The sequence below is a fragment of the Mytilus galloprovincialis genome, chromosome 4, assembly GCF_965363235.1.
Source record: "Mytilus galloprovincialis chromosome 4, xbMytGall1.hap1.1, whole genome shotgun sequence".
NCBI classification, from domain to species: Eukaryota; Metazoa; Mollusca; class Bivalvia; order Mytilida; family Mytilidae; genus Mytilus; species Mytilus galloprovincialis.
Genome location: NC_134841.1, coordinates 76,181,243 through 76,208,471, shown reverse-complemented (window position 1 = coordinate 76,208,471; position 27,229 = coordinate 76,181,243). Strand labels below are relative to the sequence as shown.

Genomic DNA, 27,229 nt, shown 5'->3' with positions numbered 1-27,229 from the left:
TGTGGTCATAAACCTTGTGTCAAAATTTCATAGATTTCTATTTACTTAAACTAAAGTTATAGTGCGAAAACCAAGAAAATGCTTATTTGGGTCCTTTTTGGCCCCCAATTCCTAAAATGTTGGGACCAAACTCTCAAAATCAATCCCAACCTTCTTTTTGTGGTCATAAACCTTGTGTTTAAATTTCATAGATTTCTATTCACTTTTACTAAAGTTAGAGTGCGAAACTAAAAGTATTCGGACGACGACACCAACGTCATACCAATATACAACCAAAAAATTTTCAATTTTTGCGGTCGTATAAAAAGTTAACATTTATCCATAAAAACCTTGAAATGATGGTCAAGGCCAGATAAAGCCTGCCAGTCAGATATGCACACCTTACAATCATACCATACATCAAATATAGAGGCTCAATTGCTTACAGTATCTGATAAATAGACTAAACCACAAAAAGGTAACATTTGTCCACAAAACCATGAAATTTGAGGTCAAGGTCAGATGAAATGACAGTCATTTGTACACCTTACAATCATTTCATACACCAAATATAGTTGACCTATGGTTTATATAGTCTCTAACAAAATAGTTCACAATTTGTTGATTATGTTGAAAGCAATTCCTTCCCACCAAACTTGAAATAAAGGATACAACAGATACAACTAAGTCGGCCTCATATTTTGAATTACATCTAGAAATTGACAATGAGGGTTGGTTGAAGATGAAAATAAGAAATGATTTCAGCTTCCCAATTGTGAACTTTCCATTTCTATGTAGCAACCTTCCACCAGTGCATGCATACAGAATACATAATTCCCAGTTGATACCATATTCCATTACTTGTATTTCCTATCATAATTTCCTGATAAAGCCTACACAGCTACTTTTGCATAGGTACTATTTATGTACCACAAATCTGTAGTACTGGAAATCTACTTTTAATATTCAGTACTATTGTGTTACTTACGAATTATTGTTATATTTAAGTAACTGTATTTTACAGTACTTGATTTGTACTTGAAATTTAAGTACTACATATCTTTGGTTGAACAATTAAATTTTTAGCATTTTGAACGTTTGTCTTTTTTCAAATCTCATGAAGTTATGATGTTCAAACATGGAATACTGTGATCATTGTTGGTATCATTTTTGTACCAATATTCTGAGTACAAATAAAGTACTGAAAAATACAAGTACCTAAATATTACAAGTAAATTTCCAGTACTACAGATTTTAAGTACAGAAAAAGTACCAATGCAAAAGTAGCTGTGTAAAGCATTGCTGCTAACAAGGAAGCTATTAAACCAAGAGTTCCAAGTGGTGAAGTGGAAATTATTTAATTGATTAGAATTGGACCAACTTTTTCACTTGAAAGAAGAAGGGATGGGGGAAAATTTCCAACTTCTGGTCTACATGACAAAAAAGTACTTTTTTTTATTCTTTAATAACAGTATCAACAATCAGATAAAGGTTTATAATGTACACATTCATCAAATTTATACAAAATACGAAAAAATAAATGAATCAACCATACACGGCATAATTAATTTTATCCATTATCTACACATTAAAACTCCTGTGAAATTTAATACATTATTTCATCATCATCTACCACCCACCATAATTGATATGGGAATCAAGCCATTTGCCGTCATGCTGGAACGATCGTCATGTAAAATTGCAAAAATTGAAAGAATTCTTCCTATAACTGTAGCACTTTGTAAAATATTATAGCACTTTTACAGCTGATAAGGTGTTAAATGTCTGTCAATGGTTACTATGACAACACCGTAGGTTTTATTCTTCCACCATCACCCTCTGAGACAAACCTTTTTCTTCCCCTGAAATGATAAAATTGATTTAAAATAAGACATTTCTTAAAAATTGAAAACTTAAGACCAACTTACTACACAACATTTACTTTAATGATTTTCAGTAATACAAAAATTTAAAAGCAAATATTTTAATTTTAATCTAATTTCCAATTAGAGAGCTCAGCAAATCCAGTTTAAAAGTAAAATAAAATTTTCGACTTGTAACAGAAAGGTTTAAGAAATAATGTGATTTTAACACAATTTTTCAAAAGTAACAAAAAAGTATGCAAGAATTTATAGAATACACATCAAGATCACTAAATATAAGCACTGCCTCTCATATATTCTTTATTAGTTTACCTTAGAGGTAGTTCCTGGAATACGTCTGAACTGACAACTTTATTAATTTACCTTAGAGGTAGTTCCTGGAATACGTCTGAACTGACAACTTTATCTCTATGACACATTGTGATGAATCTCTCCAACAGATTATATGCATTGGGTACATCCAAACAGATGTCGGGCATTGAATCAAATACCCTTCGAAATCCCTGAAATGGAAAAAATGTTTGTCAACTACACAAAATCACTCATGGGTTAGATTTTATCATTTAGCAGCAGGAATTAAACATTGCATTGTATAAAGATGGGAGACAGTTGGTTTATCTACAGTTATAAAAAAAAAAGGAAGATAACTCCAATTTTAAAGATTTCTTTAATAATAACTGTCATTTTTTTAACAAATATCAACTAGATTCCTGAACCTTGCATATAATTTTCTTGACAAGTATGACAGCATTTTGTAACTTGAATATCTGGGCATACATATAATGTTATAATTCATTGACTTCATTGTGCATATCTCACAGTAGTGGAAACTTTCAAACCAGCCACATTATACCGATTTTGATTGCATGAATGCAATCTTTACCCCATCAATCTTGATTGAAACAGATCTTTTTTAAACAAATGGTGGATAGGTGTTTTATTTGTAATATTATATACCATATTCCCTTATTTCTTAACTGATCAAACAAAATAAAATGTTCATCATGAAGGCCTGGCGTTGTTGAACCTATTCTGATATTAAAAATTTTCCTTTGCAAAGAATGAGTGCTGCAGACTTATTCTAGAAACTTTGTCAATGACTGCTGATACTGACCACTGCCATTTGTTCTGGTGTGATAATCATACTTTGTGCCAATGACTTCAGAAAATCACACATTCTATGAGCTGCCCTTTCAGTGGAATCTTCTAGTATCATAACTGTTGCCTAAAAAAGTAAATTAACACAATATCAATACTGGACAAGACTAATTTTTTAATGTTTGACTTTCTGTCATCAGTCATACTTTCAAAATCAAAACAAATCTTAGTATTCTTGTCATTTACTGATTATCAATTATAACCATTAGAAAAGTGTATGGACTTTTAAAATGTCTTATATGTTTTTCTGATCATGTCAGACTGACATGATGTTGAAATTCTTTAAAATCAAGTTTTAATACATGGTTTAACAATGTGCAAGTATTATATAAACTTAACATTATCAATCATCAATGCAAAGGTTGTTTTAAAAGATAAAATAGGCACTGCCTTAAGGACATAAATAAAAGATTACTACACTGATGAGAATAGTCCCATCTTAATGTGTTGTAATAGTATGCACCTCAAAGTTTTAGGCTTTTGTATTAATAACCCCTTAGTAGTTGCCATAAATTTATATTTCCAGTGTTTGGTAGAATCTGGTCATTTCCAGATTTTTTATCTGTTGTCAATGACCAGGGGGGGTATGAGAGTGGTAAAGGTTTTTTTTTCGTGCAACATGTTTGCCATTTTTATTTTACGTGCAGCTGGGAAAAAAGTTCGCCAAGTCACTGTGTTTCGTGAAATCGATAAAAAGATCAATGTGAAAGAAATTTCTAGTTGTTTGTTCATCATGAAATGACAATTTTATCCATTTCTTCCATGCAAATATCATCCCTTTACACCCCTCGGTTATATTTAATAATTAAAATGTAATGTTATATTGCCTCAGAGATCTTCATCAAATATCTACCTCATATACTAATTCATGGTGAAAATGAGGCACTTCTAAGTCTTGAAGACATCTAGTTGCTTCAGGAATATCCCCTGAAGACAAAAGCTCTTTCAATAATAACACCATCTGGAAAACAACGTAGTTTCATATAAAATTGTGTGCCAACTTTTTTCTAAACATACATTCCCTGCTTATTTTTATGAGCTTAAAATACATTCCGGGAAGACCAATAATATTGTAGTTGTGTATTCTATAAATAGTGACTAAGATACTAAGAGAATTAAATATGTCATTGGTCAAAGAAACTTCTTACTAATAGGCAGCCTTTAAGTAAATTAACATAAAAAATCTCTTCTTTAATGACAAAAATAAAAATAATTTATTGTCCTGACCATTATTGACAAAAAAAAAATCCATCAATCCCCCAAAAAACTGATGATCTTTTCTAACTTTAAATATTTATCTTTTGCCACTTATGCCTATTGTTCAAAATTTGCAAAAACACATTTTTAAATCTGTCTATATAACTAATGGACATCTTAGCAATAGAAAACCATTTTACCAAATGACACCTTACCTGCTTTATTAAAAATTTGACTGGACGGATTCCACCTCCTGTTCCCCAGATATTGTCAAGTCGAACAATGCCATGTTTTCGACTCAACAACAGTTCAGCTTTATCAAGTGCTGCCTGTTTGTGTGGACACTCCACCTTGCCCTTGTAACTGCTTATGAATTTTGGTGCAAGGCAATCATCTGCAACAGCTCTTGCAATGAACTGTCCCATGATCTAAAACAGAAACAAGAAAGTTGGTTGTAATGCTATGAATAGATTTACCTTGAAATAAAGTCAAAATGAAACAAAACAAAACACCTATTACTCAACAAATCATAATGAAGTAAATTGGGTAAATGAACCTCTTTCCATGTGTTTAAAACATTTTCTTGCTGTGTTAGCCACCCATTGGTGGCCTTGGCTTGTGTCTGCTCTATGGTTAGGTTGTTGTCTCTTTGACATTTTCCCCATTTCCATTCTCAGTTTTAGAAAGTACCACATGTCAACCGTATTAGGCCAAATCAAAATATATGTGTGGTTCCAGTTAAATAATTTTCCAAAATAGGGTCGGTAGGTTGACAATTTCTATTTTTCTTTTTTATTTAATTGTCAAAATCCAGAAAAAAATTGAGTGTTAATCGAAATTGATTTCGTACTATACACCCCCCTAACTGAAGTTCCCCATTTTGCACGAGTTTGTTTGTAAAATAAACAGTAACGTGACGTTCATTAGTTAATTTTGTTGCATTCTGTTGCATTTTGGGCATAACAGATTCTTCTGATAGAAATTCAGATGACAGAAATCTATGATTTTAATTATTTAAATTAAAATCCTCAAAATTTTTCAGAAATGTAAAAAAAAAGTTCTAGAGGCCAGGGTTTAAACTAGGGTCAATCTGGTAACTGGAACCACACATATACTTTTATTTGACCTTACCCGACATGTAAATTATTGTACACCATTGCATTTAAAATGCTAGCTACATTATGTTACACACATGAATCAAGCACTCAGAGTATTGCATGGCAATACATATGTCTCCTACCAGTTAAAAATTTGTTGTATTGGTGCAAAATGCTCAAATCGCTCATAAATCACTGAAAAGTTTGTGTAAACCATTTAAGTACCTATTTTTTAACCTTCAAAGATACACATAATATTTTGAATCTGTTTCTCATGGATGCTTAAAAGCATTGATGGAACACTGTTTATTACAATAGCATCATTGATTTAAAGAGTTATTTCCCTTTTCCCAGGTCTATCCCTTAACTGAATACTGTCCTACCTGTGGAGCATCTGGTGTATCAATGGTTAGATCTGCTAAACTATTTAGCATATCATCAAACCCAAGACTGATGTCTTTTTGTAATAGAAATTTTCCATAGAGATCTGAAATCAAAACAGATGTCATTTCTCGTTGTGTTGCCTTACGGTCTAATGCCAAGTTTACTGCCAGCTCTAAAACTTTGGCCCTTTTTTCTTTAACACCAACATGGTCCCTCAATGTTTGCTATAATAGACAAGTTTAAAATATTCTTATAAGATACATGTATATGAGAGTAAACCGCCAAATAAGAAACATATATAACAACACTAATAGATGTTACAGTACAAAATCTTACATTTTTTTAAGTAATGTTTAAACTTAACCTCATTTAAAAGAATGTCCGTTTCCCCTCTCCTCTGGCTACCATTTGTAAACAGACCGGGAAGGCAGGTCATTTCTTTTTTTTTAACTAGATGTGCTTGGTCACATGAATGGTTTTACTAGTCCAGTTGTGGTCACTTAATAGTTTTTTGTGCTCAATTTGAGTGTATTTATTTAGATGCTATCCTATTGCTTTCAAGAACTTTTCAAAAATATACACAATTTTTTTTTTTTTTCAGAATTAAGAATAATTGGATTTTTTTTGTGAAAAATCATTTTTTGACCCAGGGGCTTATTTTTGACTCGGGTGGGGGAGGGGAAACAAATATATTTAATATTTCGGCCTTAGAAGACAAGTTTTGTGACAATAGCAAAGTCAGTAAATTCAAGTTAGAGTAAACTGTCATGGCATTGTAATCAAGGAACTATTTGTTTGATGGAAATGAATGAAGGCTACATTATGAAATCAAATCTTACTCAATTTACCTGCCTCCTTTTCCTAAAAAGATTTTTTTTTGAGAAGCTTTATACTTAATGACAAGAGTAACATGTAGAAAATATTTCAAAGTGCTGCATAAATATATTGTTTAAATATGGTTAGTTCAGCTTGTTCAGAGCAGTAAAATCTAGATCTGTTGAAAGAGTCTTACCTCCACTTCAAAAGTGTCGCCATTTTCAAAATATTCTAATAATACTGGTTCTACAACCTTCAAAAACTCCTCTTGTGTCATCTCTGGTTCAACAGAATCAACAACATATTCATCCTAAAACACAAAATTTTTATTGAAAATCAATACATTCAAATCAGAAATTTTATTATAATTGCCATTTGTAAACTAAAGTTTGAGATTAATTCATATGTAATCATTAGTTTTAGGAAATGCTGCATTCAAATACTTCTAAAATTTGAATTTTCAATTTTGCCACAATAAAAACATTGCAAATATTTCTGAATTTACAGTTGTAAAAAAATGTGTTCATGGGACACAGACGATGCATTAGATTTATATCAAATGTGTATCAATTTTTGTTTGTGATATGACTAATTTATTCATTAAAATTATGTACACCTATATTAATGTGCTATGCAAGAGTATACTTTTCACTATTTTCAAGACGAATTCTTAATGTTCACTAATGATTCAAATTTTCTAAACAACTACTACACCCGTCAGTATTCTACTTTTAACTACTGTGACTTGGCTTTTTGCTTCAATTGTATTCTTTTTAATGTATTGATCAATGTTGTTGCAAATAATTTGAAAAGTACTGGTAACCCATGTACAAAAACAAAACATAAATAAGATGATCAATATTTTCTCAAATGTGTCAAGGCTTTCAATCAATGTGCGACTTGTGTGTATGATAAATCTAGACACATTGATTCAGTCAATATTGTCACCTGATTGACGGCAGTGTGAACAACGGTTTTATATTTGAATAGTATTTGTAATCAAATATAACTTGATTATTACATAATCTAGGAGTAGGAGTACTTATATCAAGTTTACATGTAAAATTATCCACATGGGTGTTTCCCAATGAAAATGACCTTTGTTGACAAAATGCACATTTAAAAGCAACACGTTAGGGTAAATTAACAGCATCTGAAGGTATTATATCTTCATTACATGTGTTTTTAAATACCTGAGACTTAAAAAAAATAAAAATTTGTATGCATGTTTACCTGACTATCTGAGTCATAGTTAGGATCTTTTGCATCCCTACAACTACCGTCCTCAAATAATTCATCCCCTGGTGCACCCCACGTGCCTTTACCTCCAGCACCACCTGTAAACAGACATTAAATTTAATTAAATGTATTAACAGACCACACTATTATTCTACTATCATGACCTACTAGACTTACATGTACAATGGAACAAACATATTCCGGAAATATTAAAAAATGCAGGACTTTTAAATGTCAGAGGTCAAAGTCAAAAGACAATGCTATCACAGTCTCATCTTGAATTTGTCACTCTTCAAATTTTTTTCATCAACTTAGGTGACAATAGGGTTTAGATATTATCATATTTGTTATCAATATCGCTGTCACCAGAAAAGTTAACTTTTGTCTCAAATTAGAAAGCTATATGTTTCCACTAAAGACCAAGAACAAAGATGTAAAAAATAACTACTGATCACAATTCAGCCTTCAACAATGATCCAAACCCTAACCATACATGTATATAGAAAGCAATAATAGGACTTGAATAACCTCTGTTTTCTTATTTAATGTCTATGCACCTTTTCATAAACATGATTATGTAAAATAAAACAAGCAATAAAACTTATAATGTCCAATTGAGGAAATAAATAAATGCTTTGATTTCACTGTTACACACTTTATCTCGACTATAAAATCTCTTTCTCTTTCACTGACTATACATGTTAATACAAGGTGTTGTATTCATTGAATCAACAGATCTAAAATTTTATAATAAAAAATTTGTTTGTTTAATTGTCGAATTAATGTGCCATGTCGTTTAATTGCATAGCTACATGTACATGTAGCACCAAAGATTTAAAAATATCTTAGTGAAAAGAATTAAATATCATGAATATTGCAAAGATTAAACCTAAACATCAAATATAAATATATCATTCATAGTCTATAGTATTACTGAGGGAGTATTGACAATTGTCGATGTCCTGTTACCAAATCCAGTCTAGAAGTAATAGCCAGAAAAGTAGCTTATAAATACCACTTTGTAAACATATTGTGACATTTTAAACCTCAATTATACTATTAAAATAACAACAAGTGGGATAAACAAGAATTATTGATCAAAATAAAAGGATTAATTTTAAATCAGGCTATCAACTATATAAGAATGTTACATAAATAAGTTCAAGTTAGACTGATTGGGATATAGTTGCCATTAATATATGGTCAAGTCACAAATATTCCATGAAACTTCATAATCAGAATGAGAAAAAAATAACAATAAACAATCTATAAGTTTATTATAAAATGTGGCCCAATTGGGATGCATGGTCGTCAATTCAATTTGTATGGTCACTTTTCTTGCAAAAAAATATAAGCATCAATATATAATTCTAAAAAGACATTTTGCATGAGATTTTGAATTTGGAGCAATTACAAAATTATTAGTTGAGGAGATGCTTATCTTAAAATGTAACACTATAATATTAAGAGGGAGAATCAACTCTCTAACATTTAGTGGTACATAGTACAAGAAGATCTTATATCTACCTCTGCTTATATTTGATAGATCAGTTATATACTTTGTACAAATTGTATCATGGCATATTTTTACTGCCAAGATTTCAAAATGCACATGGGGGTTTTATAAGCAAGATGGCTGTCATTGTCTTACAAAATCTTTAAAGGGGTCGTCATGGAGTACCTACATCTAAAGTATAGGGGTGACAAATCATTTGCATTTTGGTTATTTTTTACACAAATGTCTCAGTTTAGAATTTTTCTCTCTAATTAAACACCTAAAAAAAATGTTCATCCTTAAATTTCCAGATCTTCTATGCACAGTGAAAAATTGCATCATTTCTCTCTGTAGTAAACATTGATGAATAGTATTCAGTCAATACATGCATCATATTATATAATTACGTTTTACATCAAAAGTCAATAATTTCAACTACATGTAAAACAGCTGTATGCATTCAATTATATCTATAAAGATCATCAAGATATTCTAACCACTTTTAAAGTCTGATTGATTGAAATTTAAACAGGACTTTTATCTATAGAGATTACATGTAACATGGATATATATGGAACAAACATTAAACACCCAAAATCTAGGTCAATGTTTTCACCACTAAGAAAAAATTGGTACCAAGTAAGAAGTTTGTAGTCTTTTTCAACATTAAATATGACAAACAACTGAAAAAGTTATTCTGACACAAGATTTGTTTTTGACAGACACAATTTCACACTGTTTGACAAATCAAACCACATCTCCTTGTTTTTATTTATGTAAACATGATAATGGTACTGATTTCAATAAACAGATGGCCTCTTTGTTATTTAAAATTAATTAGGGGCACTCAATATGTAGATTACGGTACAACATATAACTTCTTCTATTCATATCCTTTAACAAATCAATGTCATACATAGCCCATAGGTACATGTACATATCTGACGTGCAAAACCAACTCTTACAAAAAAATTCACTTTTTGACACAAAAGCAAAATTTATAAAAATACATTTACTATTGAAACAAATTCACTGCACAGGGTAAATCTTTTTGGTTTTGTCAAGTACAGTTTTCACAAAACATTTATCAGACAATAACTTGAATTCTTATTCTAGTACAGGCTTACATATTTTTGGGGCTGATGCAATCACTTTAGTTGACTCAATTTCTGTATCATACATAAAATTTTACATTTCATGACAAAAACAACTTTCATCTCAAGTTTTAGTAATCAGGGAAGTGCAAAGGCATAAAAGTTATCATTCATTTCTAGCATTAAACTTACAACCCTCGGTTCAGTGCGTCACAAAGGGTGCGTCTGAAATTATTGTTTAAATAACATACATGTACATTACTACCCTTTGCATGCTAGCTACAGGGCACCAGATAGAGTCATACTCATTACTGATTAATTTAATCCAGTACTTTAGAGATACATAAACATGACACAAAAAAACGGCCTCCTTATTCAGTTATGACAAAATCTAGAAATGTTTGTGCAATGTTTTTTATTTATCTTCTTATACTCTCATCTCTCTTTCTTTTAAAAAAAATTAAAGAACCTTAGTGAGCACGCTCACATACCCCACGTCCCCACATTGTCATTGGAGAAATTAATTAAGTATAAGAAAAAAAAATTGTATAAGAAAAAATATTGAATAATAATTTCCTGTCAATATACATAGTATGTCCTTATTATCTACAAAGTTTCATGAAATTCTGTTGTGTGGTTTGAGAGTAGTTGCGATGACAAACTGTTGCAGTAGTACATTAAAGTAAATAAGTTCAAAGGGGCGTAACTCCTAGAAAAAAAATTGAATCGCAATTTCCCGTCGATATGCACAACTACATAGTATGTCCTTATTATCTGAAAAGGTTTCGTGAAATTCTGTTTTGTGGTTTGAGAGGAGTTGCGATGACAAACTGTTGCAGTAGTACATTAAAGTAAATAAGTTCAAAGGGGCGTAACTCCTAGAAAAAAAATTGAATCGCAATTTCCCATCGATATGCACAACTACATAGTATGTCCTTATTATCTGAAAAGGTTTCGTGAAATTCTGTTTTGTGGTTTGAGAGGAGTTGCGATGACAAACTGTTGCAGTAGTACATTAAAGTAAATAAGTTCAAAGGGGCGTAACTCCTAGAAAAAAAATTGAATCGCAATTTCCCGTCGATATGCACAACTACATAGTATGTCCTTATTATCTGAAAAGGTTTCGTGAAATTCTGTTGTATGGTTTGAGAGGAGTTGCGATGACAAGAAACAGGACTGACGGACGGACGGACGGACAGACTGACGGACGGACTGACGGACGGGTCAAAAACATTATACATACCCTCCGCAACTTCGTTGCGTGGGGTATAATAAATTTATCTTTCTGATTTTTTGTACATTTATTGTGCATACTTGCATAAGCTGCAGCGTACAAACTGAAAACTATACAGCAGAGGGATCAAGAAGGGTACCCCCTTATGTTTTCCAAGGTCAGTTTTAATAAAATGCTTCGCTGAGTGCAGCCTGAAAAGACCTCAGGGGTAGAACCCTGAACAGTTGGGACAAATTTGGACACAATATTCAAACTTGATATGGGTCTGAATTTGGATTGTTATTAAATATTTGACACATAATAGGTTTCTGACACAGAACAATTGTAGTCAAAGAACTTGAATAATTCAATTGGTTATGAGATTTGAATTTAAATTCATTTCTTTGCTTATGTGCAATACACTATGCTGATGCGAATAGACTCCCCCTCCCCCTTCTTGATAACAAAATATTTGAAGAAATAAATTTATTTTTACTTCCTGAAATCTTGGGATTTTTTTTTAAAACTCCCCCCCTTTTTCCCCCAAAAAAATTCTTTCCCTCAAGATATTCAGGCGGATACCCAGTTGAAAAAGAACAAAAGAATCAAAGCTCTTTGTTACAAAAGGCAATAAATGCTTACTGTAATGTTTACTACATTTTTTATAGCAACAAAATTTTTAAAAGTTAATTATGAAGTGTTTTATTTTAAAAACACCATTTGCATTAGTTTTCAATTAATTTATTGTATAGTAATGCAGAACAATTAGATATCAAGTGGACGACATGGGTATCTATCAAGTTGGATGAAGAAAATGCATAACCTCCGATTAAAAAAAAATTACCACCGACGGAGAACATATCAATCTATTAGTTCAGTAATTTTCGTGTCTGCCCTTCCATTACGTGACTCAAGAAAAAATTCCAAAAAATGAGTAACAATTATATTGAAAAGAGAAAATCAAGTGCACCTTTTTATGTTAGGGCGTGTTTGAAGTGTATATTTTGACTTCAAAACGTACAAAGCAAGAGTATTTGATATAGCATCTCGCTTCATATTCTATAATTTTTATATATCAAAGCTACAGGTTGACTTTATTACATAAAAAAATCACAGTACGAAAAGATGAAATATATGATTCAAGTGAAATACCTATCTAATGAATCACAAAAATGGAGTAGGTGTGTTTGAATAGCTATTTTTTTACTAAAAGTACTTGACGACAGTCTTTTAAGTTGGATGGTGAAAATGCATATCTTCGAAAAAATAATTTGTTTTGTTTGTGATAACTAGAGTTTATAATCTTCAACCACTGACAATTTTGGTCTGCCCTTCCACGAAATAATTAATTTTTTTTTAAATGTTTAAGAATTTTTGAAAATTCCACCTGACAACCAATCAGACAATAGTTTTAAGTTGAATCAATGCAGACAAGATAATTAAATGATGCTCATTAGCTAGTAGATACATTTGTCTTTTAAAATACAACTGACATATAAGGATCGTAATGGTGCTATGTGGATAAATATTGGTTTTCAAGAGGAAAATTGGCAGCCCGTCATCCCTACCATGGCTTCCTTTACTACGACGGTGAAAAAGAATTGGCGTAATGGGGAGATAATTTTGACGAAGTAGAGTCCTGACTGTATGGTCATAATCTCAATTCACATTTCCAAAGGAGTTTGCAACCATAATAACCCAATTAAAATACATCATAAGTCTTAAAATCGAAATTGACATACATAATCATGGTTAAAATTAAATTACCCATATCAGCATTTTTAAAATAGAAACTTCTGCAAATAAATTGAAAGCTAATCACCTCAAGACAATGCTGCGAACATTTGTACAACATTTCTTTAAACATAATTTAAAAGCAGTATAAGGGAGGTAATTGTCAATGTTGTGTTTGAATAACCTACTACTTTTAAATGTTTTGTACTTAAAAAATTGTCCTTTAACCAAGACACCTTCTTTTTCCCCCCTTTTTGCCCCTAATTCCTAAAAAGTTTCAGCCATAACCCCCCTAAATCAAATATTATCATCCCTTTGTCGTATGGAAACTTGTGGTATAATTTCAGAGGTCCAAACACCATTCCACAAGTTATTGTCTGGAAACTAAATGCTTATTTTAGGCCCCTTTTTCATAAACTGTTGGGACCAAAACCCCTAACTCCAAAAATCAGTCCCAACCTTCCTTTTGTGGTCATAAACCTGGTGTTTAAATTTCATATATTTCTATTTACTTATACTGAAGTTATTGTCAGGAAACCAAATTGTCTTTGGACAACGACGTCATATCAATATACAACCGCACAATTTTTTGCAGTCATTAATTAAAAATTGCCTCAAGTCACCAGGTCAGTTTTAAGCAAATTGAACATTTTAATATCTATATCAATGATCTTTTAAAATGTCAAAAGATATCAAGTTGGAAGGGAGACCAACAAATCCATTGAAAAAGATAAGTTTAAAACTTTTAATGTCTTACTGTGGCAGCAAAATTCACTAGAATTAATTTCCCTGTGGAGATCATTTAACCAGATGCTCCGCAGGGCGTAGCTTTAAACGACCACAGAGGTTGAACCCTGAACGGTTGGGGCAAGTATGGACACAACATTCAAGCTGGATTCAGCTCTAAATTTGGATTGTGATTAAATAGTTGACACAGCATAGGTTTCTGACACAGAATGAATGTGTTCTAATGAACTTAAAATTTTTGTTTTCTCTTAGAGCAATTCACTATGCTGTTGAATATTAATCCTCTCAAAAAAATGTTTGAAGAAATTTTCTTTTTTATTTATGAAATTTCAAATGAGAAAAATTGAACCCAATTTTTTTAATCACATCCCCCTTTCCCTTATTCCAAAACTAATCTCAATTAAAATTTCTAATGGAGTTTGCAACAATAACTACTCATTTAAATACATCATAAAATATTAAGATGTAAAAAAACTGCTTGTTATCACTGAATGGTAAAGATTATTTTAATTTATCAGTTGGTAGTAAAAAGTGAATATACATTGTATATTGTATATAACAAAGATTTAAGTTGATTCTGGACAAAGAAAGATAACTCCAATTAAAAAAAAATCTTGCTATTGCACAATATTTTGCAATTAGATATTTCTTGCTTACTATTCTGGACAAAGAAAGATAACTCTAATTAAAAAAAAATTTGCTATTTCACAATATTGTGCAATTAGATATTTCTTGCCATTGCGCAATACTGTGCAATTGAAAAGACTTGCTATTGCACAATACTTAATATAATAATTTTAGATCCTGATTTGGACCAACTTGAAAACTGGGCCCATAATAAAAAATCTAAGTACATTTTTGGATTCAGCATATCAAAGAACCCCAAGATTTCATTTTTTGTTAAAATCAGACTAACATGACTAAGTTGAATTTTGGACCCTTTGGACTTTAGTGTAGACCAATTTGAAAACAGGACCAAAAATGAAGAATCTACATACACAGTTAGATTTGGTATATCAAAGAACCCCATTTATTCAATTTTTGATGAAATCAAACAAAGTTTAATTTTGGACCCCGATTTGGACCAACTTGAAAACTGGGCCAATAATCAAGAATCTAAGTACATTTTTAGATTCAGCATATCAAAGAACCTAACTGATTCATTTTTTGTCAAAATCAAACTAAGTTTAATTTTGGACCCTTTGGACCTTAATGTAGACCAATTTGAAAACGGGACCAAAAGTTAAGAATCTACATACACAGTTAGATTCAGCATATCAAAGAACCCCAATTATTCAATTTTGATGAAATCAAACAAAGTTTAATTTTGGACCCTTTGGGCCCCTTATTCTGTTGGGACCAAAACTCCCAAAATCAATACCAACCTTCCTTTTATGGTCATAAACCTTGTGTTTAAATATCATAGATTTCTATTTACTTATACTTATGTTATGGTGCGAAAACCAAGAAAAATGCTTATTTGGGTCCCTTTTTGGCCCCTAATTCCTGAACTGTTGGGACCTAAACTCCCAAAATCAATACCAACCTTCCTTTTGTAGTCATTAACATTGTGTTTAAATTTCATTGATTTCTATTTACTTAAACTAAAGTTATTGTGCGAAAACCAAGAATAATGCTTATTTGGGCCCTTTTTTGGCCCCTAATTCCTAAACTGTTGAAACCAAAACTCCCAAAATCAATCCCAGCCGTTCTTTTGTGGTCATAAACCTTGTGTCAAAATTTCATAGATTTCTATTAACTTAAACTAAAGTTATAGTGCGAAAACCAAGAAAATGCTTATTTGGGCCCTTTTTGGCCCCTAATTCCTAAAATGTTGGGACCAAAACTCCCAAAATCAATACCAACCTTCCTTTTGTGGTCAAAAACCTTGTATTAAAATTTCATAGATTTCCATTCACTTTTACTAAAGTTAGAGTGCGAAAACTAAAAGTATTCGGACGACGACGACGCAGACGACGACGCCAACGTGATAGCAATATACGACGAAAAATTTTTCAAATTTTGCGGTCGTATAAAAATGATAGTTAATTGACAACAGACAACATTCAAATCCCTACTACTTGTTTAGTCAAACAGATGTTAATCAGGTTTTTCCCACCTCTTTAGATGTTTTGAATTTATCCACTAGAATGATCTAGAACATTTATGATCCCATAAAAAAACTGGCTGACAGGATTGAGGAATGATAAACCTTTCGCTCATGAACACCATTTTTGCTTACCCTTAATAAATTATACCACTAGTTATAGGTTTCTAAAAACATTCTCCTCATTTCACACTTTCATAAAAAACATGGAAGTTCCAAACTTTGTCTTAACACTATTTTGGCAGCAAGAATGAGAAATAAATGACAATGTCCCTTTCACCCCTCTATTTACATTTCTAATAATATAATTTGTTTTCTTAAGTGACATAAACAATGCATTACAGCAGTTAACCAACGTTTTGAAACGTGTTATTTTGCAAAAAGTGTATATGTGGTATAATAAATTGTTTGTCAAAAGAAAAATTGATCGATGTCTAATCAAAACAGAAGCACGTGTTTACCTTTATTTACAATTTTTCAAAACGAGGCTAGTTTGTTTACAAACACTGATGTGGTCAATATTTTTTTGCAATAAACCGTTTATCCATAGTTTGCACCCGAATATTCAAGTTCCCTGAAATATTTCAGTAGTTTTGATTATGAATACCTTTTTTTGCTAGTCCTCGACCCAAGCCATCTCGAGAATTACGACTATTTTTTAGGCCACGAATGACCGATTTATTATTATTTGGTTTGATATTTGGTAACACTCCATTGCCAGGCTTTCCTTCTCCAGAGTTCTGTCGATGAAATCTTTTTGCTTTATGAACTAGTCTTATTTCTTTAGAAGGACTGTCAAGTGAGGTAACCATCTCATCTTCACCAATATTGCCATTGACTTCATCGTTTTCTATATCGACTTCGCCATTTTGGAGGAAATTTTCTTCAGAAATTACTCCGTTTGAAGTCATGTCACTCTCTGAAAAGTAAAATATGCAATCCTTAACTATCTATTTATATGCTTATCACAAGCAGATGGTTGCACAATTCGTATATTTTGCAAAATATGCTTACCTTCCTTCGTATGCTTTCACTTGTTTATCAGCTGTTATTGTGTTTAGCGCAGTTTGTCATGTGGTACGAATTCACAAATTTGATTGGCCAAAATTATAAGTAGCACTTTCTTAGTCAGGATACTGGCCCAGGGTGAATGTTTTCTGTGAGCAACACATAAACTCAATCACCAATTATGAATAATGAATTGATTGGAATTATTTAATACAAAAAGTAAATATAACTAAAAATATGAAATTAAATAAATGCCATTCTCAATTTTATTGATTAATTAACGTCTTGAGAAAGCAAGTTAACCACTGAATTCACAATTGTTATTTTGAGACGTAATAAATTATAAAATGATAAGCCCATATTTTAAATAGAACGCATTGCATCATGTTTTAAAAAAGTGAATGTGTCTAATGCAACGTACCGCACTCAATCATTTACATGAACAGTATTGATCATATCAGCACTCAGCAGATTAGTATGGTGGCCGGTTAAGGCCATTTCGCGTTTTCGCAGTTTCGCCTTTCATATTATATAGGGCGAAAACGCGAAGTCGAAAAAGTTAGAACGCGAAAAATTAGATATGTCCTATTTTCGGGTATAACATTGTATTATATTGACGATTAATTCACTCTGACTAAGTTCAGTCATCATTATCCAGGAATTATTTGAATATTAAATATTAGTATTGGTGTTCTAGATGGATGTGTCCGGTGCCTATATATACATAATGCAAAACGAATTTACAGTATACTTTATATTTAAGAAAATTGTATCTGATTGAAATTTTCTTTTGTGTCATTTGTCATTTGGTCGTTTGTATTAAAGATCATTAAACCATACCTTTACCCTGAATTATTATATTCAATATTTGTAATTTATCGTTGTGTCCATGTGTCCGGACATAAAATGCTTACCAACTATATTTTGCACCGGAACCTTGCCACTAATGCGAAAAGGCGAATTAATTCGAAAACGCGAAACCGATTTCGCGTTTTCGACTCAGTCGCGTTTTCGCGTTTTCGACTTCGATCGCTATTTCGCGATTTCGCGTTTTCACGATTTTGCCTTTTCACGTTTACGCTTTTTCTCGATTTCTCGATTTCGCCTTTTCGCGTTTTTGCGCTTTCGCGATTTCGCCTTTTCGCCTTTTCACGTTTTTACGATATACATGTTATTATAACATAACATTTTAAATATAATTGGAGACAAGACTATAAAGTATAAGTCATTCAAATGATTGGCATATAAATTTCATATCTGTGGTTTACTTCAAATATTTTCATAAATTAGACAATTCCTTTACATTCTTTGTTTCAAATACTCAAGTCATTATCTTTTTAAAAGTGTCAAATTTATAAGTTAAGCCAAAATGTAAACTATAGACGGTTTTTGTTGTTGTAATAATATTTTGTTTATATACATCTATTGTTTACATGTTTATATTGGCATTCTTTTACAAATGGCCATTGCCTATAATGACCAAGAACAAGTACAAACTCCTCCTTTACCCAACACCGACCGGTGCTTCTAAAAGGCTGGCTATGCTACAATTGATACAACTTTAAGAAATAATGAATTTTCCAGCTCAATGGGTCCGACCATACATTTTGTTTCATCCTGTCATAATGTTCATTCAGCAGTTAAGTACACAATTTCGTTGAATACATCATTGGCAATTTCAAGACGTTAAAGGGTCATTATCAAAAAAAAAATATGCAAATTTCGAGGAAGGAATATTTGGAAAAATGATGTCATTGTTTAAAACATTTAAATGTGTCCCATTATTCTATAGTATTGTAGCAACTATATTCAGAAATATTAACAATTTTAGGTTATCCTTTGATAGAATCGTGTCAATGGTGTTACCAATTTAAAACATGCATTTAGGTACTAAATATTATTGTTAAATATCAAACAACTGTTCAAATTTGTTGTTAAGGTTTAAATTACTACTTATTGACATTATTCATATAGCTATGCATTCTGTTTAAATATAAATTTCAGAGTAAATTGTTGTATGAAAGTTAGCTATCCTAATTATTGCCGTTTTTTATATGAAAAAAATACCCTTAAACTGAATAGAACAGATTTTTACGCCTCATTGAACAATTTCTATCTTCGGGTAACCATCTACCTATCACATGCAAAATCACCCTCTCAGCGATGTGTAACTTGATTTATAACACTAGTGTTATGGCACTTCAAATGTTGTAGCATTGAACAGATACATGTTATGTTCAGGTCGAGTATTTTAAAAAGATACTAGTGAAAAGAAGGTAAGCTTTCATGTGTTGGTCATACCTGAAAACTTTTACAAAGAAGTATATTATCATTTGGAAGTTCGAATGCTTCATAATAGAAATGGATCATTCCTTAGAGCCCTAATGGGGACCAAACAACAGTAAACATATCGTCAACAGGTAAATCCATCATTTTGATTCGTTGTTACACTGCATAGGCAATAAAATCTTCAAATATTCTCGTACTCCTCTATGCTGGTTATCATTTTTTCAACCCCAGTCCAAACCAGATAATCTACCCATGAGGTGCATGCGATAAACCTGTGACATGGGATGATCGAGGTATTGTTGCGAGACTTGCAATCAATGGTACCACATAAACTGTCAATCAATGCATAGAGGGTCATACGATATTTTGGCAAATGATAGTACAGTAGATTGGGATTGTGTCTTGTGTGAATACCCAAACTATTCAACCTGTGGTATGACTTGTCATTCAGTATGCCAAACTAATCAGATATAATTCATTGAAAATTCACCTACTGACTGAAATGTATTCATTAAGTCCAAGACCTGATAGATCAAGTAGGAATTATTATATGAAAACAGAAAAATACAACACCATGAAGAAAACTAAATGTTAATCTCATGTCAATAAAAAAAGTCAATGCCAAGCTAAAAATTTATAGAGAGCACACTTTTAGAAATCGTAATAGAATCTGAAAAATTGGATTCACAGATTTTAGATATACCAGAATGCCAGAAAGCTATGTGGAGGACTAGTACTTATTGCCTTTTAGAATACATATATAAGTTTACCTCATGAGAAATTATCTGGTATAAAATAGAATTGGACGGACTGAAAACTATACATACATCATCGTTTAACAACGACAGAAAATGAAACTGGCTTTTTGGAATCCAAAAGTAATACCGACCAAACAGCAAGTATAAACAAATACTTCATTGTTTTAGGTGGCGATTTCGATCTTCCTGGATGGGACTGGAAAGCAAAATTCCTAAAAATAACACACATCATGTTGGAATACATCAAAGATTCGGAGATATACTGAATTACAATTTACTTGTTGAAGAACCAACAAGGCATACACAAACAAGCAATTAACTTGCTGATAACTAATCAATCTTATAGTTTTACAAGGATGAAAACGAATAAAATCTTAAAAATACAGAACTCTGAGGAAAATTCAAAACGGAAAGTCCCTAATCAAATGGCAAACTCAAAAGCTTAAGCAATCAAACGAATGGACAACAACTGTCATATTCCTGACTTGGTACAGGCAATGTAGGGGTATATGATCACGACGTCGTCTTTGTCGAAATAAGTGTTATTCCTTCAAGAAAGAGCAAGCAACAATAAATTCCTCTATACAGCAAATCAAATTGGGATAGAAATTATATTATAATAAAGAAATTGTAACAAAGACAACAAGCAATAGTGACATCAACGAAATATAAATAGTATTTAAAACAAGTTTAGAGATTTCCTGTGAACAAAACTTTGAATTTTTCAAAAAATTAAGGATTTTCTTATCACATGCATATATTTCCTAGCTTAGCCGTATTTGGCACCACTTTTTGGAACTTTGGGTCATGAATGTTCTTCAACTTTGTACTTGTTTGGCTTTATAAATATTTTGGTATGAGCGTCACTGATGAGTCGTATGTAGACGAAACGCGCGTATGGCGTACTAAATTATAATCCTCGTACTTTTGATAACTATTAGAGAAAAGCGTTAATTATCTCATACAAACAGACAACAAAGGACAGCCCGGCCACCATGGATATCCAGAGATCTCTAACGACTCATTCAATGAAAATGATTGGCTATATAACAAAAACCTCATAACAAAGGAGACGCTGAGGAATATCAAACACTCAAGCGTCACGTACAACAACTTGTCAAGGACAGAGGAGTTCATATACAGGCAGTATGTGGAAATCATTGTAACACCACAAGAAGGTAACATCCTGAAAAATCGGTGCTGTATAAAGATTTTCTATATATTCACACAGCACAAAAGGAGGACAGAAATGAAGTATCACTATCGAAAACATGGTCTACTCCATGCATTGACATTTGATAAAGCCAAAACTTAACCAACAGTTCCAGTCTGTTTTTTCTAAGTTTTTCAAATCAGGAATTCTAAGATAGATATGGATCTTTTAATAAAAATTATTCATCTATGCCAGAAGTAAACATCACAGATAACCGAATGACATACTGAAAATAGAGGTAACATTAATTAATTGTTACCCTCTGAATCCAGTGTTTAAGTAAAATCATATCCTCATATTAAGCATGAAAACTTTAGAAGTCAAAAACAAACTATGACAATGCCATTAAAAACTAAAGCGACAAAAAGTCACACATCAGTACACAAAACACAACACAGTGAGGTATATACTACGTTACACGAGCCATATAAAATTATTCAATACATATTTAGAGAAATTATACGAAGACATTGGAATATTAATCTGGTGCAGGAAAGTTGGTACCGTTAATGTTATTAACTTTTGTAAGCAGAATGTTGTTAACCGTAATTTTTTAAGTTAGTTGTTCTTCGATCAATCATAATGTTAATTGTTCATAATTCATTAGGAAAAATCCGTTGCAGAAGACTGCGTTAAAAGGTTCATATTTTACAAAAGATATAACGCCACATATTACATAATACATTGTACAGGTATTAAATTTTACTACATTGTCATAAATCAAGACACTAAATAGACAACATTTCTTTAACTTAAATTATGATCTTCTAGCTTTTAGATACAAATTGATAACTTACAAGAAATAATATTCATAATGCATACATTTTGCATAAAAAGGCAAATTTTCACGTTTGGATTGTTGATATGATAGGGATAAAGTTTATATTTAAAAAAAAGTTTGTTTTCAACGCGATCCATGCGCATAACTACGTTTACGTCAAAACGCCAGGGCGTACACTTGAATTTGGATAATAAAAATATTTTAATGTAAATAAAATACAAATAACTTATTAAGAGTACATCAGCCTTCTAATTCTTTTTTCAATTGCTTGTAATTTCGAATAAAAGAGACGAAATTTACTTTTCAACCAAATGGTATCATATTAGAAGTTTTTCATTGTTTTTCAAGGTCTGAATCTACTAGTTGTGAAACTACTACTACTTCTACCCAGTGCACTTTTCTTTTGTTTAAAGCATTTCATTATTTTTGGAGATTCGATATGTGGTTTGCATTTTTGTCGAGCCTGTGACATTTTTGTTAGTCGCGAAAGCAAGACATAGTGAGCCTATATTTCGTCTATTTCTTTTAGATATCAATAGTTTTTTCAACTTATTATGGAAGTTGGACAGAAATTATTAATGTCAAAAAGAGTATCCTGAGCATATTAATGAATTTTAAAAATATTTAATTTTCCAACATTTAGAATTAATAAATTCTGTTTGCGCAAGAAGATACAGTCTGGGGTTAAAGATTGAAATTGTTAGACATCAATTACTTTGTCAAACCTTGATTGAATTTTATGATACTTTGGAAGATGATTTTTTTCTGATTAATGTCTAAATCAAAATTTGAAAGCAATTCTATCCATTCGTTCAGTACTGACAAGTTATGCAATATGACAGTCGAATTTATTTTACGTGATAAATTCTTAAACCTATGTAGATTGTCGGGAAAGTTGGGTAGAAGTTTCAAAACAAGTAAAAATATCTAAAGAAAATATTTGATTTTTTTTTTAATCCTGTAAAAAAAACTGTTAATGCATTCACCTTTTAGGGGCGAAATCCCAAGCAATAACCAGGGTTCAACAGAACACTTCATGCAAATTTTAAATTGTGTCTGATCATCTCTGAAATTTTATTATTTCCTTTTAATTAACGACATTTACCCCATGGCTTCTTTTAAACATATATTAAAGGTTTGGACATTTTCTGTAAGACTAATGACCATTAGATTCCAAATTAACACAATGAATAAACTAAACATTAAAGATAATTCTTTAAATATGTTGCTATTGATCAAAATTGTTAATGATGGAAATGGTAATTCACTCTCTTTAACCTATTAGCTTATGGGGATTATCTCGGTTGAACCAACTATAAACAGGTGCTATGACCTGGACCCTCAAACCTCTCTCCGAGATTCGGGCGTACACGTAAAAATCACCTAGCTACGCCACTGCAATCAACATGACTTTGTTCGGGGTTTGTTTCACATTGCACACATATATGCCATTCATTTTGTATGCATATTGTTACTATATACACTATTATTCCCCATGCTCAGCTGAAAGATCGACTTCACCATCTCAATTAACAGAGCTTTTTCTATAAAAATGGGAATCGTAGATACAAATTTCTAGTTTTGGGTTACAATAATTCCTATTTTGTGAAGAACCACACTGAATCTACCAGAAAATATACTGAAGATGATATTATCAAAATGCTGGACTTTTTGGTCGACAATATATTTGTTGAGTTTGGAGGATTGATATTTCAACAGACAGTTGATATTCAAATGGATACTTATTGTCCACCTCTACTGGCCGATTTGTTTCTGTACTCGTTTAACGCAGAATTCATTCAGAACCTTCTAAAAGACAAAAAGACAAAATTCACGTTGCGAAATTCTTTTATTTTACTTTCAGATATATTGATGATCTATCTTTGAAAAACCCATATTTCAGCCAATACTTACATCTCATATATCCCAGTGAACTTGAAATTAAGGATACAACTGATCATGACTAAAAGGACTGCTTCATACCTTGATATTTTCCTCATAATTGACACAGATGGACGACTTCACACAAAAATCTATGCTAAACAGGACGATTTCAACTTTCAAATTATCAATTTCCCATTTCTCAGTAGTAACACACCCTCTGCCCCTTCGTATAGTGTTTATATATCTCAGTTGATACGTTATGCTCGTGCTTGTTCACACTATACGGACTTCATATACAGGAGTGTGCTCCTAAAGCAGAAACTGATCCAACATAGTTATGAGGAGGACAGATTAAAAATGATACTCCGTAAATGTTATGGACACCATCACGAACTGGTTGATCCATATGATGTGTCTTTGTCCAAACTAACTAAGGATGTTTTTACCACGTGTTAGATTGTGGTTTGCCATTACGTCGTCTGATCTTTTAGGTACCGAATGTGACTTATTCCCCATTGTGACTGTTTTGCTGAGTGTGAATTGGCATTGCTATAAATAAAGGCAACAGTAGTATACCGCTGTTCAAACTCATAAATCCATGGACAAAAAACAAAATCGGGGTAACAAACTAAAACTGAGGAAAACGTATTAAATATAAGAGGAGAACAACGACACAACACTACAATGTAACACACACAGAAACGGACCAAGCATCAGAAAAAATCCCACGAGAATATCAAATATAACATCAAAACCAAATACATGAATTTGGGATAGACAAGTACCGTGACACGTCTTATCGCAATGTGAATTTACACACAAAAATAAGAGAAAACAAACGACGGAACGTTAAAATGTAACACACACAGAAACGAACTATAATATAACAATGGCCATATTCCTGACTTGGTACAGGACATTTTTAAAAGGAAAAAATGGTGGGTTGAACCTGGTTTTGTGACATGCCAAACCTCCCTCTTTTATAGCCATGTGAAATATAACATTAAAATGACAACTCAACACCACAGGACTACAATTTAAATAAATTGGAGAACACAATCGACAAAGAAACACACAAACAACAGCCAACAAAAGGCAACAAGTTCAAAATTTCAATACGCCAGAAGTGCATTTTGTCCACACAAGATCTACCAGTGACGCCCAGATACAAGACGTGTCACGGTATTTTGCTATCCAAAATTCATGTATTTAGTTTCGATGTAATATTTGTTATTCTCATCGGATTTTGTCAAATCTCTTTTATTTGTAGTTGTAAAACTGATTTTTTTCTGTTTTATTAATCACCCAGTTCATTTATAAGATTTTAGTTTGGGTCAACTAAATTTATACGGTGTACATGTATTTGGTTTACAGTTTGATTTAGAAGAAATGCCGACATAGCTAGGTAAAAAATTACTACCACAATTTTATATTATTAAGTATTGTAATTTTCATTGTTCTTAATACATGTTATATTAGTATTACAAACCTAGTCTTGAACTCTATCCTTTTTTTTGGAAATTTTCTATAAATTTAAATGTGACATCATTTTTGTGCGTTGATCTCTTCGGCTAACATAAACTACGTTGTTCGGCTGAGCCTTTTTTATGTGCTGATTTAGGTTGTTTAACGTATTCGTTTTTATTCTGTAGTTCGTCACCTCTTCGTTGTAATTATCCATCTATTATAGAGTCACTTTTATAAATTTACTGCTTGTAAAAGTATGAATTATTCTAGATTCTAATGATTTTCTAAGCCCAAGCAGATAACCTTAGCCGTATTTGACACAATTTTTTTGAACTTTTGGTTCACAATGCTCTTTAACTTTGTACTTGTTTTGGCTTTCAAACTTTTTTTTTATTTGAGCATCACTGATGAGTCTTATGTGGACAAGGCGCGCGCCAGGTGTGTTAAATTATAGGCCTGGTGCCTTTTGATAGCTATTATGTGTTTGTTTCTCTGTTCTGTATGTTCTCCCATTTATTTGTATTGTAGTCCTGTCATGTAATGTTGTCGTTTTAATGTTATATTTAACATTGCAATAAAAGCGGGAGGTTTGGCTAGCCACAAAACCAGGTTCAACCCACCATTTTTTCTTAAAATGTCCTGTACCAAGTCGATAAAGTGGCCGTTGTTATATTATAGTTCTTTTCTGTGTGTGTTGCATTTTAGTGTTGTGTTTCTGTTGTGTCGTTCTTCTCCTCTTATATTTGATGTGTTTCCATCAGTTTTAGTTTGTAACCCAGATTTGTTTTATCTCAATCGATTTATGAATTTCGAAGAGCGGGAAACTACTGTTGCCTTTATGTATAGGCATAACTTGAAAGGTTAAAGTCTTTCATAACTCTTTCAAGCAACTTTGGAAGAGCGAAGAAATACCAACAGACTGACGGAGGAGACTCAAACTTCAGGTCCCATAGAAAGGATAATTAGAACACGGTGACACCTGTAGAAAAAACAGCTTTATTATCTTTTCAGATGGAAAGTCTTCTACAAAATAATCATCAACATAATAAGAAATGTTATTGACAAAAGCTTCATGGCTTCAAAAAGGTAAAAATAAATTATCTATAAAAATGTGGTAGGCGTATAAATCAGATGCTATATAAAACATATCTTCAACCTTTAGGATCAATAGTAGAGTACGTAGATTGGGACATACCCCTATTTATCTATCCATATTAACAAACTTTAAAAAGGCGTTTGAAAGTGTACATCGAGAAACAAGGAAGAATTAACTAATTTGCCACAATTTTATCAAGAAACCTTGATAAAATTGTGGCAAATCAGTTAATTCCTTGTAAATTCTAGGTCAAATGCTAGGATTGTACAAACATTGTATTATCCATCGATTGTGCACTTAACGCCAGGAAATTAAACACGCTCAATGGTTCCACGTTAAACTTAAATCATGTGTCATGCCAGGCTTTTTTCTGCAGCAGATTATATTTGCCACAACTTTTTTGGAATTTTGGATCCTTAATACTCTTCAACTTCGAATTTGTTTGGCTTTATAAATATGTTGATATGAGCGTCACTGATGAGCCTTATGATGGTGTAGGTATTCTATCTAGTCCTTCGTGTAACTCGGTGAATGTGATGAATATTTTCAACTCGACTCCTCGACGTAGACGCACTCATGGTTATCGTAAT

At 32.0% G+C, this 27,229-nt stretch overlaps 1 protein-coding gene across 2 annotated transcripts; it reads right to left on the bottom strand.

Annotated features, from left to right (window-relative positions):
* Window positions 1-1,533: 1,533 nt before the first annotated feature.
* On the bottom strand, window positions 1,534-17,297 carry LOC143072976 (programmed cell death protein 4-like). 2 transcript variants are annotated; one of them, XM_076248165.1, is made up of 10 exons: window positions 17,158-17,297; window positions 16,751-17,062; window positions 7,748-7,851; window positions 6,711-6,824; window positions 5,698-5,922; window positions 4,433-4,645; window positions 3,874-3,981; window positions 2,977-3,087; window positions 2,226-2,365; window positions 1,534-1,841 (listed from the first exon to the last, which is right to left on the bottom strand). In XM_076248165.1, the coding sequence occupies exons 2-10, from the start codon at window positions 17,052-17,054 to the stop codon at window positions 1,778-1,780; spliced, it is 1,383 nt and encodes a 460-aa protein (XP_076104280.1). In that variant the 5' UTR covers window positions 17,055-17,062; window positions 17,158-17,297; the 3' UTR covers window positions 1,534-1,777. The 2 variants fall into 2 exon arrangements, with proteins under 2 accessions (XP_076104280.1, XP_076104281.1); XM_076248166.1 differs by having other exon boundaries at window positions 1,701-1,841; window positions 2,175-2,365.
* Window positions 17,298-27,229: the final 9,932 nt, after the last annotated feature.